General features: G+C 39.6%; 2 protein-coding genes across 5 annotated transcripts in view; one reads left to right on the forward strand and one right to left on the reverse strand.

The window, feature by feature from the left end:
- The window catches only part of LOC115829905 (myosin-10), a 76,072-nt gene extending 72,696 nt beyond the window's left edge, over positions 1-3,376 (forward strand). For all 3 annotated transcript variants that reach the window (XM_030794076.1, XM_030794077.1, XM_030794078.1), the window contains one exon: positions 936-3,376. In XM_030794076.1, coding sequence (XP_030649936.1) covers positions 936-1,104 — 169 coding nt within the window. In that variant the 3' untranslated portion in view covers positions 1,105-3,376. The remainder of the gene's footprint in view (positions 1-935) is intronic.
- Positions 3,377-7,464: 4,088 nt separating this feature from the next.
- Positions 7,465-20,000, reverse strand: part of LOC115829910 (nuclear factor 1 X-type) — a 109,608-nt gene continuing 97,072 nt past the window's right edge. The window contains exons 12-14 of one of the 2 annotated variants that reach the window (XM_030794082.1): positions 18,189-18,191; positions 17,640-17,731; positions 7,465-10,474 (exon numbers count right to left, since the gene is read on the reverse strand). In XM_030794082.1, coding sequence (XP_030649942.1) covers positions 10,460-10,474; positions 17,640-17,731; positions 18,189-18,191 — 110 coding nt within the window. In that variant the 3' untranslated portion in view covers positions 7,465-10,459. The remainder of the gene's footprint in view (positions 10,475-17,639; positions 17,732-18,188; positions 18,192-20,000) is intronic. The other variant, XM_030794083.1, reaches the window with a different exon arrangement.

Genomic DNA, 20,000 nt, shown 5'->3' on the forward strand with positions numbered 1-20,000 from the left:
AGTCACACACACATACACAGACACACACATACACACACACACACACACACACACACACACACACACACACACACACACACACACACACTCAAGAGTCGCCTCAGGTATACACTCACACACACACAGTCACACACACATACACAGACACACACATACACACACACACACACACACACACACACACACTCAAGAGTCGCCTCAGGTATACACTCACACACACACAGTCACACACACATACACAGACACACACATACACACACACACACACACACACACACTCAAGAGTCGTCTCAGGTATACACTCGCATACACACACAGACACACTCACTCACGCACACACACACACACACACACACACATACACAGACACAGACACACACATACACATACACACTCACATACACACAGTCACACATACACACTCACATACACACAGTCACACACACACACAGTCACACACACACACACACACACACACAGTCACACACACAGTCACACACACACACAGTCACACACACACACACACACACACACACAGTCACACACACACACACACACATATATATACACACACACACACACATACGCTTACACACTCACATACACACAGTCACACACATGCGCGCACGCACACACACACACACGCACATACGCGCACACACTCACTCACACACATGCGCACACACACACTCACACACGCACACACACACACACATGCACACACACACACATACATACACACTCACACACACACACACACAGTCACATACATACACATATACATGCGCGCACACACTCACACACACAAACACACATACGCACTAACACACACACGTTTATATACTTTATAATTGTTTCTTACTCAAAATGTGCAGCATGCAACTTTAAGCACAGGTTTAAAGGAATAATCTGTAACTGTAACCCCTTCCCTCCAGACGTGGAGGACCAATCAGCTTCTCCACCAGTCGTTCTGGGCGTCGCCAGCTGCAGGTGGAGGGTGCCTCCTTGGACCTCTCCGACGACGAGATCGAAACCAACAGCAAGGCTAGCGATGTAGCTAACGCCAACGCTAATGATACATCCCCTGTCCCTCAGCCCGAATAAAGACCCCCCCCCCCCACAACCACCCATCCCTTTTCTACCCTTTCCCAGTCAGCCAGCATGCAGCATGGCTCCACCCCCTCCCCAGAATTCCTCTGTAACTGAGACGCCGGCAGAAGAGACTGCTCTATCGCCCCCTGGTGGTCCTCTCCCTGAGTTGCGGGGACCAACAATTCTGCCTTATTTCCCCCCCCCCGTTCTGGCAAATTTACAGGGCCTTTCAAAAAAACCCGCGGACTCTAAACAAAACCGCAGAATGCTTTCAGCTCTACACACAACACGTAGCTGCTGATGACTGCGCTTGGTTCAAATAAAATAAATCCAAATTACAGGTACATTTCAATTACTTTTCGAGAAAGGATAACAAACAAACAAAAACAAAAAAAAGATACACGCCAAATTGAAGCGTTAAATACACGCGCATCTGAAGCTGTGGTGTTTCATCTCTCTTTCGGTTTTATTTGTAGTAGTATAACCTGTCCTCTTGGTTTTTTGTTTTTTTTTAAATCTTTTGTTCCGGTGTTTTCTCACTGGCAGATATAGGTACAGCATTTCTTCTCTGCATAGACGGTTCTGGAAACTGTACCACGCTTTGGACCTCTTTGACTGATTAAGCCTTTGATCATTCTGTTCTAGACTACAAACACCAGTGAGTGATAGATAGATTGATTTGGTTTTGGTTGACGAATGGATTGTATAATTGCTTGTAAAACTGGGGGGTGTTTTTTGAGCATCGGACCGGACTGGAGTCATTCACTTTGAAGTATTAGACAGTGAATTCTTTCTTCTTTTTTTTTTCTTTTTTTTTAACATGTATTCTCTGCTTTAATTGGTCATTTGCATTTGACTCAGCATCAGGTTCTCAAATTCTGACCTTTAAAACAGCTCTGTAGAGGGGAGCAGGGTGTGTTGACGGTGCATTTCGGGGCTTTCACATCCCTGTGCAGGTCTTTGGAGCGAACGGGGCCCAAGCTCCAGTTACCCGCCTTGACACACGACAGTCAAAAGCCCGCGGACTGTATCCTGCTCCCTGTCCGCAGAGCTGTCATACGTTACAATTACGACGATTAAAAAAAAAAAAAAAAAGGTAAACCTGTGATTTGTGGCGAGAGGCTATTAAAACTCACGTCACCTAACAGTGTGACCGACCCTGAAACGCATTCAGATTATTCACTGAATGCTACAGTATTCACTTCACTTAAATGAAGCAGACAAACAAACTCAAGCCTCTCTCCTTTACGAGCCGCATTACATTTACTCCACCGCGGTTTCTCTCAGACTTCATATACGAGCGGTTAAACTCTGAAAGACTGTTGCTGAAATGACTTTTTTTTTTTTTTTTTTTTTTTGCTCCCTGAAAGCCACTGTGAGGTGTAATTCTCAGTGGATGAAGCTAAATAGAGAGAGCGACTGACGCTAAATGCCGTGAATCTGCATTTCACCACGTTCACATTCTCACATTTTCAATGAAGCTTAGCAGTTCAACTGAACTCTTTTTTTTTTCTCTCAGTTAAACGTAAATTGTTTTGATGGAACAATTAGGTGCATCACTCTCCGTGCTTAAAAATGCATGTTTGATAATGGAGGTGAAATGGGTTTTTTTTCTTCTTCTTCAGACGATAAGTTTTATTTGACACAAGTAGATTTAAATCCATCATCTGAAAACCTGAAACTGATTTAGTGAACATGTTTAAAACCTATTTGGTACCACTTAGGCAGATGTACGCAATTTGTATGTATATATATTACACACTTTCAGAATGGAAGAATGCAACGCATAGGGAGACTTGTTGAGGCATTTCCTACATGTCGATAAGTCCATGACTTTGAAATGTAAAAGAAACATTTTGCTAGGGTTTTTTCTTTCTCTTTTTTTAAGTGCCTTAGTCACTAAAAGAAAGCAGATATCGTGCTGAAAAACAAAGCATACAAAATAATTTGATGTGAAATTAGGTCACCTGTTTCTTGTTTGTGTTTTTTGTTTGTTTGTTTGTTTTTTTGTTTTGTTTTTTTAAGCCTTGTTTCATATCATACCTTATGCTCTTGGTAAACAGACGTTGGAAATGTTTGAGAAATCAGTGTTAAAACAGAGGGAAATCTGGAACCCCCTGTGGCCTGGGAGAAAAGATGAGGTTAAAAGCTTTAACATCCGTGTGGTGGTTATTGTTAGACTGGGCTGCTGTCAAACAAGTATTCAACTACAAACATCTCCTTTACTTTTCTTGTATTCCTGTTACTCTCTAGACTATTTTTTGTAAAAGACCAATAAATGTAATCATTATTATAAAGGTGCTTGTTGCCTCGCTTCTGTTAACTCACTCGGATTTACTTTCATCTCTCTGTTCAATGTGGTGATAACTCTTCGGCGCTTACATCTGAAATGAGACTGTTTGTTGTGGAGTGGAGAATAAAATATATGTGTTGATTAGACACCTGCTGACGTGAGGCATTCTACCTCGACAAAATTTCCTGAAAGAGGACACAGGTTATATTCTTAAAAGATCTGACATAGTTATTTTACACAATATTGTTCATACTTTCCGTTCATAATATAATGGCTTTTATTTCAGGGCCAAGACAGAAATTTGAGGGTTTTTTTTTTTTGACCAAAAAAGGTTTACATGGGGCGGCCAGGGACCTTTCTGTGTGGAGTTTGCATGTTCTCCCCGTGTCTGCGTGGGTTTCCTCTGGGAGCTCTGGTTTCCTCCCACAGTCCAAAGACATGCAGGTTAGGTGACTTGGTTAGGAGACACTAAATTGCCCCTAGGTATGAATGTGTGTGTGTGAGTGTGTTTGTCTGTGTCTGCCCTGTGATGGACTGGCGACCTGTCCAGGATGTCCCCCTGCCTTTCGCCCTATGAGCGCTGGGATAGGCTCCAGCACCCCCCGCGACCCTAATCAGGATAAGCGGCTTAGATAGTGAGCGAGTGAGTGAGTGAGGTTTACATGGAGTGTTTGGGCTGGTCAGACTCATTGTCCTCTGGCATTTCCAGTTCGCTGAAAACCTTTTTTACTGACACTGAAAACTGCTGATGCAGATTATGGAAGAACAAGGGAGCTGCTCCGTCATGCGGTGTGACATCCAAAAAGCAATGACACATTACATTTTACACAGTAGCAATTCACTAAACATCACCATTGATGCCACAATAAGGGTTTTTTTTTTGTTTGTTTGTTTGTTTTGCTTTTGTTTTTAGCGGTCATTTATCTGTTCTGTTCTGTTCTGTTATGGGAAAAAAAAATCAAAATAACCACACCAACAACCTGATTATTACAGTCAAGAACATCCTTTTATTCAATCAGCTAAAGGTGCTGCTCTTTTCAAACTGTTTTTTTTTCATTATTATTATTATTATGGAAAAGAAATTGTAATTAACACATGCATTTCACCATGAGCTCTGGATGGAGGGTTTCTGAGAGAGAGAGAGAGAGAGAGAGAGAAGGGGGGGGGCAGCTGCTCTGAGACAGGGGAGAGGGTTTTTAACAGGAGGTGGGACAAGGAGTCATGGCTGCCGGAAGTTTCAGTCTATTCTAAACATGTCCCAATGCCCTACGAACAATTCAAAAACAGACACTAAAAACAAAAGAAAAGAGATAAAGAACAAAAGAAAGAAAAAAAGAAAAATTAAAGAGAGGAGGCGACGGACAGTTAGTCCCAGGACACTGTGGACATATAGTGTCTCTCTGTGTCTTTTCTATGTGACTATGGCTGTCTGGCTGTGGAGGTCACTCTCTAACAGGGCGAATACTGTTTGTTACCATGTGTGTTGAGTCAAGGCGTGTAATGATGGGGGGGGGGGGGGGGGGGGGGGGGGTTCAGAGTGTAACAGCTCATTTGCTTTGGTGGGAGGTTTTTCAAAGGTGCCTTGTCTGTGATCAGTCTGTGACTAACAGGGTTGCTCAGTATTAATTTCATAATGATTAGAGAGGCATACAGTTTTCTAGAATCTTGGTTGGTTTTTTTTTTTCCACTTTGGTCTCTGATCTTAGATGGTTTTAGATCACATTGATTAAATGTGATTGATTATCTCCTGACTGATTGGCTGATTGTGTCATAGGGCCGGACCCGTTCCGTCATAAGGTGCTTTTAGTCGTCCTCAGCTACTGCACTTCCTTACGCTTGTTTTTAACAAATGGTCTTATTCAACCAAAAGGTGCATCATCCACAATTCCTCAATGCAGCATCTTTGCTGCCTACAATACAAAATAACAATAATTATCATCATCATCATCATCATCAACAATAACAACAACAGTAATAAAGATCAAAGCAAATTTGGTAGCAAAACAAAACAAAACAAAACAAAAAAAGAAAAAGTGAAAAAAGAAAAATAAATAAAGTTTCACAAACTTCCCTATTCTGATCCAGCAGCCATTTGGCCTTTCCCCTCCTCCACCAATAAAATGAATAAAAAGGAAAAAAAAAATTAAAAGATTTCCAATGTTTCTACCTAATCTCTATTTCATGATATGTCAGTTGCTTTTCCTCTAATACCTCAAACTCTCTCCTGTACAACTCCCCCCCCCCCCCTCCCCCCCTCCCAGGACAAAAAAGAAATCCTGATCCCCACCCCCCACCCCCACCCACCCACCCAGAGCCCAGCGGTGTAACTTGTTCATTTACATTAACTGTTGAATGGCGAGGATGCTGAAGAGAGATCGGTATGGTATACAATGTGAAGCATACAGACAAGAATAACATGTGAGCTTTCTGCATTCTGCTCAGACAAAGGGTTTGTTTTTTGTTTTTTTTACATTTTTTCTTCCTTTCTTTATTTTTTTTAAAACCCCCTCCTCCGTTCAGAGGAAAAGAAAAAAAAGAAAGGATTCAGAAGGGGAGGGGGAGGGGAGGTGGGGGGGGAGAGATGGTTACGCTGCAATACAGACCACTCCAGTGTCCAAGAGAGGCAGAGAACAGAGCACAGAGGAAGGAAAGCAAGACAGGAAGTTTTTTTTTTTTTTTGTCTTTTTTTTGTTTGTTTTTAAACTAACTTTCTTAATTATTCAACAATAAAAGAGGAACTAAGTCACACCAGTTTCCTTTAATACTATATACTGCTTTACAGAGCTCGAGGAAAGAGAGGCTATAGAAGAAGAAGGAGGGGATGTTTTTTTTGTTTGTTTGTTTGTTTTTTTGTTTTTTTTTTGTTTGTTTTGTTTTGTTTTTTTGAGATGGGCACTCAGGAATACAAGATGGAGTCTGTGAACAAAAGGCACTTTTTAGGGACAACCTTTAAGATGCTCTGAGTCTAGCACTACATCACAAAACAAATATTTAGAAAAATTTACAGTGGGGGAGGGATTTTGCAGAGGGGGTGTTGCTTACTGTTGGATGGGTGGGATCGGGAAGGGGGGGGTATTCTCATCGTTTATAAAAAAAACAAAAAAAAACAACAAAGCCCCCAACACACTGATTTCCTTATCTGCTTTGCCAAAAGATGGGATTCCATTTGTTACTCATTGCATGTGTAACCAATTAACATTTCATCCTCCACGCTCCTCCTGATCAGACCTACTTCTCATGATTTTGTTTGATGTTTTTGTTGCCGCTGGAATACGCTGCAACAGTGAAAGGGCAAAGGGCAAAAAAAAAAAAAAAAGATGTCTTCCTTTTTTTCTTTTTTTGGGATGCATCTCCCATAAACAGGGAAGATCTTGTCAATCATGTTGGAATTGTACTCATGAAACCACATACTAAAAAAAAAAGTAAATAATAAAGAAATTAGCATGCACCAAAAGGTATTTCATTTGGACAGATTTTCCTCTTGAACAGAGGCTGCCCCTGTTCTGGATTTTCTGGATCCACGGAAGTCCATCAGAAATGCATAGAATGGTTCAAATGGTTCCCTAAGGTTTTTGCTTCTCAATGCCTTTTGACTAAAAACAATAAAATGTTGGAAAAAATTCAATCTCAGATCTCAGTGGATCCGTGTGGTTCTCACGTTTGGAAGATTCCATCTCATATGGATGAGGAAAGGTTGGAAAAGAAAAGGCCTTTTGGTACAACCCCAGCTATGACCCCTCCCCCTTCAGTAAAATACACACACACACAAAAAAAAAAAAAAAAAAAGAGGAGGAAATAGAGTAACGCATGTTTTTTTTTCCTAAAATTTTGCTTTATGATAACACTTAATTTGCTTTATTATTATTTCTGTATAATAGAGTCTGAATGTATTTTACTCCATAAAAAGCACCAGTATCTTTTAGTGATATATATAGTTTTTCTGATGTGTTGCAAAAATGGTTCCTTCAGCCCTCCCAAGTTGAGACAACAAACCAGTTACAAATAAACATTTTTTTTTTTTTTTTAAAAAAAAAAAGCAAAAAAAAAGAAAAAAAGGAAAGATAAAAAAATCCAATTCCCCAAAACGTACAAAGACTTTTTTTTTTCTCTCACTCTCCGCCCTTTAGTTTAGAGTCCCGGAGCAAATGGACTTTAAAAACAATAAAGATTTTTCTTTCTTCTTTTTTTTTAAACCCCCTCTTTCTTTTAACAAAATTCTAACAAACACGATTTTCTACCCAAGGCATTGCACATGGCTTAATCCACATACGTTTTTTTTTTTTTTTTTTTTTCAGTAACAATACTTCCCATCCAGACACAACACAACTCAAGTCATAGTCTTCTTTGCTGTCACTATTTTTTTCTTTTTCTTTTTTCTTCAACACTATCATTACTATTTGTTTACTACAGAAATCCCATCTCCATTTGTTTGCTGATGCTGCTATTATAGCTGTTTGTTTGTTTGTCTGTTTGTTTGTTTGTTTTTCCTATGGACTTATTAGAGTACATATAAGCAGGTATTTGGGCTGGTACTTCATGACAAATGACTAGGTTTACGCCTCATGACTTATGCGACACTTCAAAAAATAACTAGACTGCCACTGAGCTTATTAGGCAAATAAAAACGTGTGTGTATATATAAATATATATGAATATATATATATATGTACTGTATATATATAAAGATGTTTGCAGTTAATTAGCGGTCACTGGTTCATTCTCAGACCATCAAATTATCAACCATAGTCTGTAGCTTATACACGACAAAAAGAACCTGATTTTATGCTTGGACAAATTGCATAAAGGAAACAGAGAGGCACTTCCATAGATTTTTTTTTCTATCTTTTTTTGAAAGAAAGAAAGAAAGAAAGAAAGAAACGATCGTCAGCGCTGAACACTTTCATTCGTTTTTTTTTTTTAGTACTGCTCGTGTGTTTTGTTTGTTTGTTTGTTTGTTTGCTGACCAGGCTGACGAGGAAACGGCCGTCTGACTGCAGAGCTTCCCTGCAGTGAGATTATGGGTTTGGGCAGTCCAGTTATTTTGTGAGGTTTGTACGATCGATGAGGTGCTAAAGCAAAAGGCTGCAGTGGAGATCTATGGCAGAATTCTCAATGAGTGGAGATGTAAGGTCTTATAAACATTGTCCTGTTCATGTGAAACGAAGGCTTCCTTTTCATAGTTAATCTGCTTTAGGACATAACCATGTTTTGTGTGTGTGTGTGTGTGTTTGCGTGCTTGTGTGCGTGTGTTTCTCAGTATAGTATGTGCGCTTCAAATCTTGTAAGTCTCGTGAATCTTGTGTAGTGTCTAATTTGGATCTGATAGTGCAAATTTGCTGTTACGATGTTGACTCAATGTGTAACTATATGAGAACGAGGCTGTCTCAAATCAAAATGGTCATCCAACCAGTCACCAGTCCTCTCCCATCCTTTCCTCACCTTCAGCCCCTTAAACTACCCCCCCCCACTCCCATTCCCGCCCCCATCTCTCTCCACACAGCTTAAATACGTCACACATTCTTTTGCTCCTCAGTGTGGCCCCCTGTTCTTGGAACATCGCCCCCCGGGAGTGTAAACAGTACAGTAATTTTGAGAGAGAGAGAGAGAGAGCGAGAGAGAGAGAGAGAGAGAGAGAGAGAATCAGAAATCAGGCCCTCTGTTCTAGTTTGGATGACCAGGGGTCTGTTGGCATCCTACAAAGGTGCTGGTCAAAACGCGGACAAACCTATCAGGTTCACTCTGCTCAAAGACAGGCTCTGACACAGGCTAAAATTGGCCAGGCTCACTCTCACTGCCAAGGAATAGTCAGTAAAAAAGGGTGAGATGGCACAGAAAATGCATGTTTGTCTCGGTTTGGGATTTTTCTCCTGAAATCTCATTTGTTTTATGTGATAAATAATCACCAGGCCCATTGTTAGGAGACGGCTGAGACAGATTCTCATGGATGTGTGTGTGTGTGTGTGTGTGTGTGTGTGTGTGTGTATGTGTGTGTGTACACGTGTATTTGTGTATGTATTTGATGGGATCCATTGTTTGTTTTTTTTTCTTACACCTATTGATTGAAGTAATTTTAGGAGTAGCTTTGTCACCCATCACGGTGCGAGGATGTTGTCTTCCTCCCAAAAAAGAGAACACCCCCATAAAAAGGTGAAGACACTACGTGTGGGTAGCTACAGAACTAGACGCTAACATTTCCTGTTTTTCTCCGTAGTAAAATGTTGTGCAAACATTTTCTTCACCCATCTCATTTCAATAGTGCACATGAGATTAGTGTCAATGCAATTTTGTAGTGCAATATTTAGGTCCATTTTTCTATGTGTGTGGCTTTCTCTCTTCAATTGTCAAAATACTGTCTGTGATGGGAGAGGGGGAGATAGAGAACAGCCTCATCACTACATACTGACCTCAGATTCTTACATTTCAGGGGGGTTTTGCAGTCCTTTCACAAAAGAGGGGTAAATAGCTTTTCCACTGAGATGTAAGTCTTGTGTGTTTTTTGTGTCTTAAAGTCAATTGTTTTGTAGTGTTTCCCATTTTCCTAAAATGATGTGTTTTGTTTTGTGTTGGTTCTTTAAAAAAAAACAAAAAAAAACAAAACAAAACAAAAAACAAAACAGTAATCTCACCAGGGTGACTGCTGACATGCCCAGTCACTGCACAATGCGTCCTTGTTCCAGAATAACAGACAATGATTTTTTCTCTCCTCTTATGGGGTTTATGGGTAGTCTTGTCCTTCTGTTGCTGTCTGCGTTTGTTTCTCATTTTTCTGCTGAGAGATGACCGCATGTCCTCCTTCTTCTCCGCTTCTATCGGATCCTCATGTTTTGAAAAGGGGCATTTTGTGTTTGTGTGTGTCATGCCTTTGTGTTTGGGGGGGAGGGGGGGTTGTAAGGGATTATGGCGTGTTTAACATCTTGGTGTGAACTCTAGGCTGTTCTGAAGGGGCAGGAGGGTTGGAGGGCCTGTTTTTTCCAGACGGTTGGATGGAGTTGCTTTTTTTTTTTCTTCTTCTGTTTCTGTAAAATTCCCGATTATAATGACAGGGTTTTGTCGCTTTTTAGTAGGCAGGTCTTGTCAGAGGAACCAAGACTGTAAAAAAAACAACAAGAACAGCAACAACAAAGAAAGACATTAGTATATCTGTTTCATGTTTCTAAAATATTATTATTAATATTTTTAAATTACCCAAGCTAAGTTTCTGTTCTTCCTATCCTCATGTCAATAATAAATCAATAGTAACCAATGTGATAAGAGCATAAGGGGCTCAGACATGTGTAACCACATGTAACCACAGGGTCTGTCTGTCCACAGGCACGTGTAACAAACACGTAACCACAGGGTCTCTCTGTCCACAGGCATGTGTAACAAACACGTAACCACAGGGTCTCTCTGTCCACTCTGCAGCTCCTCTCGTGTTTTAAAACCAGCCCTGTCACATCTGACTCACTCTGATCAGTAACAACAAAAACACCTCCTTGGCTTGCTCAAGGGTTGGTACTGCAAGGCTACGCTAAGAAAGTGCTGTCAATCAAATCCCTGTTTCAGAGATCCCCCCGCCCCCCCCCAAAAAAAAGAGTCTTTTAATTCAAATTAAAAGACGACATGGGCTTTGAGTTCAGTGTCATGCAAATGGGGAGTATTGTAAGCTTGTGCGTGTCACTAGAGGGCACACTAGCCCACAATTAAAGTGGACAAACAGTCAGTAAGCCTGTTTCATAGACTTGTCTCTGCTCTCAGATAGAGACAAAGCTGCCTAAAGCTCCGACCAAGTTTAACTTGACCTGCTGATCAATTTTTTTTAACTATATTGTGTTCCTGTGTGTGTGATGTGGTGTTAAAGTTGTATTATAGTGTGATGTGGTGTTAAAGTTGTATTATAGTGTGATGTGGTGTTAAAGTTGTATTATAGTGTGATGTGGTGATAAAGTTGTATTATAGTGTGATGAGGTGTTAAAGTTGTATTATAGTGTGGTGTGGTGATAAAGTTGTATTATAGTGTGATGTGGTTTTAAAGTTGTATTATAGTGTGATGTGGTGTTAAAGTTGTATTATAGTGTGATGTGGTGTTAAAGTTGTATTATAGTGTGATGTGGTGATAAAGTTGTATTATAGTGTGATGTGGTGTTAAAGTTGTATTATAGTGTGATGTGGTGTTAAAGTTGTATTATAGTGTGATGTGGTGATAAAGTTGTATTATAGTGTGATGTGGTGTTAAAGTTGTATTATAGTGTGGTGTGGTGTTAAAGTCGTATTATAGTGTGATGTGGTGATAAAGCTGTATTATAGTGTGATGTGGTTTTAAAGTTGTATTATAGTGTGATGTGGTGTTAAAGTTGTATTATAGTGTGATGTGGTGTTAAAGTTGTATTATAGTGTGATGTGGTGATAAAGTTGTATTATAGTGTGATGTGGTGTTAAAGTTGTATTATAGTGTGGTGTGGTGTTAAAGTCGTATTATAGTGTGATGTGGTGATAAAGTCGTATTATAGTGTGATGTGGTGTTAAAGTTGTATTATAGTGTGATGTGGTGATAAAGCTGTATTATAGTGTGATGTGGTGATAAAGCTGTATTATAGTGTGATGTGGTGATAAAGCTGTATTATAGTGTGATGTGGTGATAAAGTTGTATTATAGTGTGATGTGGTGATAAAGTTGTATTATAGTGTGATGTGGTGATAAAGTTGTATTATAGTGTGATGTGATGTTAAAGTTGTATTATAGTGTGATGTGGTGATAAAGTTGTATCATAGTGTGATGTGGTGTTAAAGTTGTATTATAGTGTGATGTGGTGATAAAGTTGTATTATAGTGTGATGTGGTGATAAAGTTGTATTATAGTGTGATGTGGTGATAAAGTTGTATTATAGTGTGATGTGGTGTTAAAGTTGTATTATAGTGTGGTGTGGTGTTAAAGTCGTATTATAGTGTGATGTGGTGATAAAGTCGTATTATAGTGTGATGTGGTGTTAAAGTTGTATTATAGTGTGATGTGGTGATAAAGCTGTATTATAGTGTGATGTGGTGATAAAGCTGTATTATAGTGTGATGTGGTGATAAAGCTGTATTATAGTGTGATGTGGTGATAAAGTTGTATTATAGTGTGATGTGGTGATAAAGTTGTATTATAGTGTGATGTGGTGATAAAGTTGTATTATAGTGTGATGTGATGTTAAAGTTGTATTATAGTGTGATGTGGTGATAAAGTTGTATTATAGTGTGATGTGGTGTTAAAGTTGTATTATAGTGTGATGTGGTGATAAAGTTGTATTATAGTGTGATGTGGTGATAAAGTTGTATTATAGTGTGATGTGGTGTTAAAGTTGTATTATAGTGTGATGTGGTGTTAAAGCTGTATTATAGTGTGATGTGGTGATAAAGTTGTATTATAGTGTGATGTGGTGATAAAGCTGTATTATAGTGTGATGTGGTGATAAAGCTGTATTATAGTGTGATGTGGTTTTAAAGTTGTATTATAGTGTGATGTGGTGATAAAGTTGTATTATAGTGTGATGTGGTGATAAAGCTGTATTATAGTGTGATGTGGTGTTAAAGTTGTATTATAGTGTGATGTGGTGTTAAAGCTGTATTATAGTGTGATGTGGTGATAAAGTCGTATTATAGTGTGATGTGGTGTTAAAGTTGTATTATAGTGTGATGTGATGTTAAAGTCGTATTATAGTGTGATGTGATGTTAAAGTTGTATTATAGTGTGATGTGGTGTTAAAGTTGTATTATAGTGTGATGTGGTGTTAAAGTTGTATTATAGTGTGATGTGGTGTTAAAGTCGTATTATAGTGTGATGTGGTGATAAAGTTGTATTATAGTGTGGTGTGGTGTTAAAGTTGTATTATAGTGTGATGTGGTGATAAAGTTGTATTATAGTGTGATGTGGTGATAAAGTTGTATTATAGTGTGATGTGGTGATAAAGCTGTATTATGGTGTGATGTGGTGATAAAGTTGTATTATAGTGTGATGTGGTGTTAAAGCTGTATTATAGTGTGATGTGGTGTTAAAGTTGTATTATAGTGTGGTGTGGTGTTAAAGTTGTATTATAGTGTGATGTGGTGATAAAGTTGTATTATAGTGTGATGTGGTGATAAAGTTGTATTATAGTGTGATGTGGTGATAAAGTTGTATTATAGTGTGATGTGGTGATAAAGCTGTATTATAGTGTGATGTGGTGATAAAGCTGTATTATAGTGTGATGTGGTGATAAAGCTGTATTATAGTGTGATGTGGTGATAAAGTTGTATTATAGTGTGATGTGGTGATAAAGTTGTATTATAGTGTGATGTGGTGATAAAGTTGTATTATAGTGTGATGTGATGTTAAAGTTGTATTATAGTGTGATGTGGTGATAAAGCTGTATTATAGTGTGATGTGGTGATAAAGCTGTATTATAGTGTGATGTGGTTTTAAAGTTGTATTATAGTGTGATGTGGTGATAAAGTTGTATTATAGTGTGATGTGGTGATAAAGCTGTATTATAGTGTGATGTGGTGATAAAGTTGTATTATAGTGTGATGTGGTGTTAAAGTTGTATTATAGTGTGATGTGGTGTTAAAGCTGTATTATAGTGTGATGTGGTGATAAAGTCGTATTATAGTGTGATGTGGTGTTAAAGTTGTATTATAGTGTGATGTGATGTTAAAGTCGTATTATAGTGTGATGTGATGTTAAAGTTGTATTATAGTGTGATGTGGTGTTAAAGTTGTATTATAGTGTGATGTGGTGTTAAAGTTGTATTATAGTGTGATGTGGTGTTAAAGTCGTATTATAGTGTGATGTGGTGATAAAGTTGTATTATAGTGTGATGTGGTGTTAAAGTTGTATTATAGTGTGATGTGGTGATAAAGTTGTATTATAGTGTGATGTGGTGATAAAGTTGTATTATAGTGTGATGTGGTGTTAAAGCTGTATTATAGTGTGATGTGGTGATAAAGCTGTATTATGGTGTGATGTGGTGATAAAGTTGTATTATAGTGTGATGTGGTGTTAAAGCTGTATTATAGTGTGATGTGGTGTTAAAGTTGTATTATAGTGTGGTGTGGTGATAAAGTTGTATTATAGTGTGATGTGGTGATAAAGTTGTATTATAGTGTGATGTGGTGATAAAGTCGTATTATAGTGTGATGTGGTGTTAAAGTTGTATTATAGTGTGATGTGGTGATAAAGCTGTATTATAGTGTGATGTGGTGATAAAGCTGTATTATAGTGTGATGTGGTGATAAAGCTGTATTATAGTGTGATGTGGTGATAAAGTTGTATTATAGTGTGATGTGGTGATAAAGTTGTATTATAGTGTGATGTGATGTTAAAGTTGTATTATAGTGTGATGTGGTGATAAAGCTGTATTATAGTGTGATGTGGTGATAAAGCTGTATTATAGTGTGATGTGGTTTTAAAGTTGTATTATAGTGTGATGTGGTGATAAAGTTGTATTATAGTGTGATGTGGTGATAAAGCTGTATTATAGTGTGATGTGGTGATAAAGTTGTATTATAGTGTGATGTGGTGTTAAAGTTGTATTATAGTGTGATGTGGTGTTAAAGCTGTATTATAGTGTGATGTGGTGATAAAGTCGTATTATAGTGTGATGTGGTGTTAAAGTTGTATTATAGTGTGATGTGATGTTAAAGTCGTATTATAGTGTGATGTGATGTTAAAGTTGTATTATAGTGTGATGTGGTGTTAAAGTTGTATTATAGTGTGATGTGGTGTTAAAGTTGTATTATAGTGTGATGTGGTGTTAAAGTCGTATTATAGTGTGATGTGGTGATAAAGTTGTATTATAGTGTGATGTGGTGTTAAAGTTGTATTATAGTGTGATGTGGTGATAAAGTTGTATTATAGTGTGATGTGGTGATAAAGTTGTATTATAGTGTGATGTGGTGTTAAAGCTGTATTATAGTGTGATGTGGTGATAAAGCTGTATTATGGTGTGATGTGGTGATAAAGTTGTATTATAGTGTGATGTGGTGTTAAAGCTGTATTATAGTGTGATGTGGTGTTAAAGTTGTATTATAGTGTGGTGTGGTGTTAAAGTTGTATTATAGTGTGATGTGGTGATAAAGTTGTATTATAGTGTGATGTGGTGATAAAGTTGTATTATAGTGTGATGTGGTGATAAAGCTGTATTATAGTGTGATGTGGTGATAAAGCTGTATTATAGTGTGATGTGGTGATAAAGCTGTATTATAGTGTGATGTGGTGATAAAGCTGTATTATAGTGTGATGCGGTGTTGCTATAGGAGTTCGTGTTCTCCTGTGTGCGGTGTCAGTGGAGAGTTGCTGGCGGGCTCTGCCTAAAGATTGGGTTTCTCCGGCTCGTTAAAAGGGAGCAGAAATTGGGTCGTCACCCCTGATTTGGCACTGGAGAGTACCAGAGAACACTCTGGAAGTCAAGTCTTGGAAACTACACGCCCTAGGGAGGGGAGCATGTGAGGGGTTTTTTTGTTTTGGTTGACTCTCGCAAAGTCACAAAAACACACACACACACACACTTCTCCAGGCTCTGTTTCAACAGCGACTGGGCCGAATGACTCTTCCCCTCCAAGTCATACTCCTCCCACTCTCCTCTCTCTATCGCTTTCTCTCTAATCCTTGGCAGAAGTGACCACCCTCTATTATTAGCACCCCCCCCCCCCCACCACCCCCAAAGTCACCCCCCCCCCCCAAACAACCCCTCTCAAGTTCAAGTTCAACTGGCTATGACATCATGTCTGGTTGCTGCGGGCAACCAGACAGTTGGGACGTGACTTCTCAGCAGAGGGGCTACACTGAAAAGTCTTCGCCTTTCCTGTCTTTCCTTTCCCTTGTTCTCTTGTTTTCTCTCTCTCTCTTTGCAAGCATAGCTCTCCTCTTACCACCAGAGAGCTCCATAAGCTCATGATTCAGCTGTGTGTGTGCGTGTGTGTGTGTGTATCTGAGATTCAGGACAGCTTTACACTGGGTCTTTGTCCATTGTCTGGGTCTCTACTGACCAGTTTGCCCAGAAGGGCTTTCCGCTGCGTTTGGGTCATGTTTCAGGTTTGTTGTATTGAACGTAACAGAGCAAATTTGTCCGCGGCCCCTGCTGCACCGAGCCAGGGTGTGGCTGAATGAGAGAGTGTATATGTGAGCGACACTTTTGTGACTCTGTGACTTTGTGACTGCTCGACAGATTACTTTACACGACAGGAGGAGAAAGAAGAAGCAAAATGGACCCCGGCTTACACAGTGCCATGAGGTCATCCCTTAAAGAGCAAACTGAAGGCCTTTACTGTACACGGGTGACTGAGAGAGAGAGAGAGAGAGAGAGAGAGGGAGAGAGAGAGGGAGAGAGAGAAGAATAACAGGGAGGAGGAGGAGGGGAGAGAGTGGAGGATGGGGGACAGAACAAAAAGATTATGTAGATGAGGAAAATGGCCAGCAGGGGGCGAGAATGAGTAAAGAACGAAAGAGTTAACTGTAGAGGTAGAAAGTGGAAAAAGTGAAAAAGAGAGAAGCTGAAAAATAGAAAAGGTTAAAAGATACTTGAAAAGATTGATGAAATTATAATAAAGATATAGAGATAGCATGAGAAGGACAGAGAGTTGAGTAAAGGTTGAGTTGTACCAAGCATGTGTGAGTTTGTGAGTGTGCCTGTGTGAGCATGAGTGTGTATGTGTGTGTGTGTGACAGAGGCAGGCAGAGAGAGAGAGAAAGAGTGCTTCAGATGGTTGCCATGTGTTTGGTGAGCAGCGTGGTGGGGAGCAGGCCCTGGGGCAGGACTGGTTTCCACAGTAATGACTAAAGTGCAGTGGCTAATAGACAAAACTCAGTGTGGTGTCTGGCCACTTGCTAATCTCAAATGAACTACACAAGCTCCCGCAGAGAGAGAGAGAGAGAGAGAGAGAGAGAGAAAACAGACAGAAATGATGAAGAACAGGGTTTGGAGGTATTTGTTGGGGCTTTAGAGTGTTGTAACAATGTGTGTGTGTGTGTGTGTGTGTGACTGTGTAATTACAGCCGAGGACAGATTACAAACACTTCTGTATGTGACAAAAGCAAACGACTTTTAATGCTCTACACACACACAAAGCACAAATAATTACTGAATTAGCCACAGATCCTGTAACCTTAGAATTCATTTGCATGTTCAAAATGATTGTATTTGCCTTTTAAAGTCCAGAGAGAGGTGAAAAAGAGTTGAGTTTGCCTGAGCTAACCCTAATGTCAGAAAAGTGCCTGGATGTGCAAGTTAGTAAGTGTTTAATGATGTAAAAACACTGACCTGTGTCTGCTGAGAGATGTTTAGAAAGTTGTTGTCCCGTGATCCGATGCTGACAAACCTGTTGGGAGCTGTGGAGCCTGGCGTTGAGTATGCTGAGAGAGAGAGAGAGAGAGAGAGAGAGGGAGAGAGAGAGAGAGAGCGAGAGAGAGAGAGAGAGAGAGAGAGAGAGAGAGAGAGAGAGGGAGAGACAGAGAGAGAGAAATGGAGAAAGAGAAAGAATGAGGCAACTGAAATAGCAACACACACACACACACACACAAACACATAAACACACTCCCTTACTGAAATACTACCCCAGTTATTTCACACGACAGATATCTAACATGATTCTACTTCTTTATCCAACTCCTAGATGAATTAGCTCACCAAAGCACATTCTACATCATGTTTCCTTCGAATTCCAGAAGTACATGCACGTAACATATAAAGCTTGTAGGACTGTAAAAATTGTTGTTGTTTTTTTTATTAATGAATAATCATTTCCAGTCATTCCTTATTTCTTGGCCATTGTAGTCTAGGCTATCTGTGTGAGGTGTGGGAAACATGAACCCGCTCTATCTCTATCTGTGGGGGAAATGGGAAGGGAGGAGGAGGGGGGGGGGTGAATCAAATTTAGGGCAGTTTGGAGAGAGGTGCACAATGGACTCCAACACCAGGAGAGTGACAGGGAGAAGTTTGGGGGGGGGGTGGGGGGTGTAAGGGGACCTGGTTTGAATAATGAGTGAAACGGTCACGTTTTTAAAGGTCCAAAATCCATCAGAGTTTCTCATGTTACGTCAGCCCTCAAGCTGAAGGAGAGATGCACCACTTTCTCATCTTCTCCATTCTTACCTCAACTCTAAAGACAGGGACACATGATGCGTGTGATGATAAGTCAGTTCCGATAAGATAACATAAGAGTCCTTATTTGTAATGTGAAAATATGAAGTCAAAGAGTTTTTCTAGAGCAGGGGTGTCAAAATCCGGTCCCGGAGGGCCACGGTCCTGCCGGTTTTTGTTTTCGCCACTTAGTCACCTGTCGATTTTCACTTCGAAAACAGGTGTACATGCTCCTCAGCCAATCAGAGGTTGTATTTAGAATGTCAATAAGAGAAACAACAGGAACCTGGCCCTCCAGGACTGGATTTTGACACCCTCGTTCTAGAGCAAAACCATGATGGTGGTGAGGTTTTCTTTGATCTGATCTGATATCTGTAAAGCTAGGCCTGGGTTGTGCTGTGAGTGCCTGACGGTTGACTGTAAGAAAAATGGACTGTTTCTATTTTGCATTTATTATTTGCAAAAACCATTTACCTCACACAAATGACATAAGGTCAGTATGGAAGTGCAAAGCAGCTGTAATTGATACTGGCAAACTGCTTTATGCTGTGATTAATGACATGAAACTGATTTGTTTAGCCAAAAACACACAAAGAGAGACAGAGAGAGACCCAATGGAGAGGACCTTTAAGAATGCAAACCTGATTCACTTATATTCAGACATTTGCGTCCACTTAAGCAGCATGTATTTCGGAAGTTGGTAGCAGATGCAAATAACGCCTAATGGATTTGATTGTCACTGACAGATAAATACACAAAACGACTTTAAGACACTGATTTTGTGGGAGGAGAAGGGGGGGGGGGTGTTTAACAAACAAACAAACAAAGAAAACAAAAACAACCAAAACGACGTGGCGTCAACATAAACAAAAGGTAAAACTGTAACTACAACAAAAACACAAAAAGAGATAGAGTGAAAGAAAGAGAGAAAGAGGAGAAAAAAAACAACAACAGAGAAGTGCTCCATCCAGTGCCCCTCCTGTGGTGTGTACGAAACCCTGTCTAAAGGGCCCCAACTTCTAAGCCCCCCACCCCACCCAACTTAAACGCCACCTCAAGTAAAGACTAAACAAAGCGTTTAACCAAAAAAAAAAAGAAAAAGAAAACAGTAATAGGTGAGCACAGTCTGAGCCCTGGAGCCCAAAAACTGAAACAATTTCACCACAAATTACAACTTAAACAACACAAAACCATAGTTTAAAAAAAAAATCAAATCAACTGAAAAGTAAATAATTTATGTATATGTTGATTTTTTATCAGTTTTCTTGGGACTGATTGGTAGGTGTGGGTTATGTGGGAGCATTATTAAACCAAATGGCTGGGATTTTTGGAGTCCATGTTAATTGCCCTAAATTTGTGCCCTCCGTAAGAACTATGCTGTATAACGTACAAATGGTGGGTTCAAAAGACCAGTTAGTGTAGCGGGGCTGCATACTGTTCCCCCAGTTCAGCAAAATGGGACGACAAAAGCCAATGGCCAGAGAGAAGGTCGCTATCTCTCTCTGTGTCGCTGTTAATACTGATTTAGACTAACACCAGCCA

This window comes from Chanos chanos, chromosome 16, assembly GCF_902362185.1.
Source record: "Chanos chanos chromosome 16, fChaCha1.1, whole genome shotgun sequence".
NCBI lineage: Eukaryota > Metazoa > Chordata > Actinopteri > Gonorynchiformes > Chanidae > Chanos > Chanos chanos.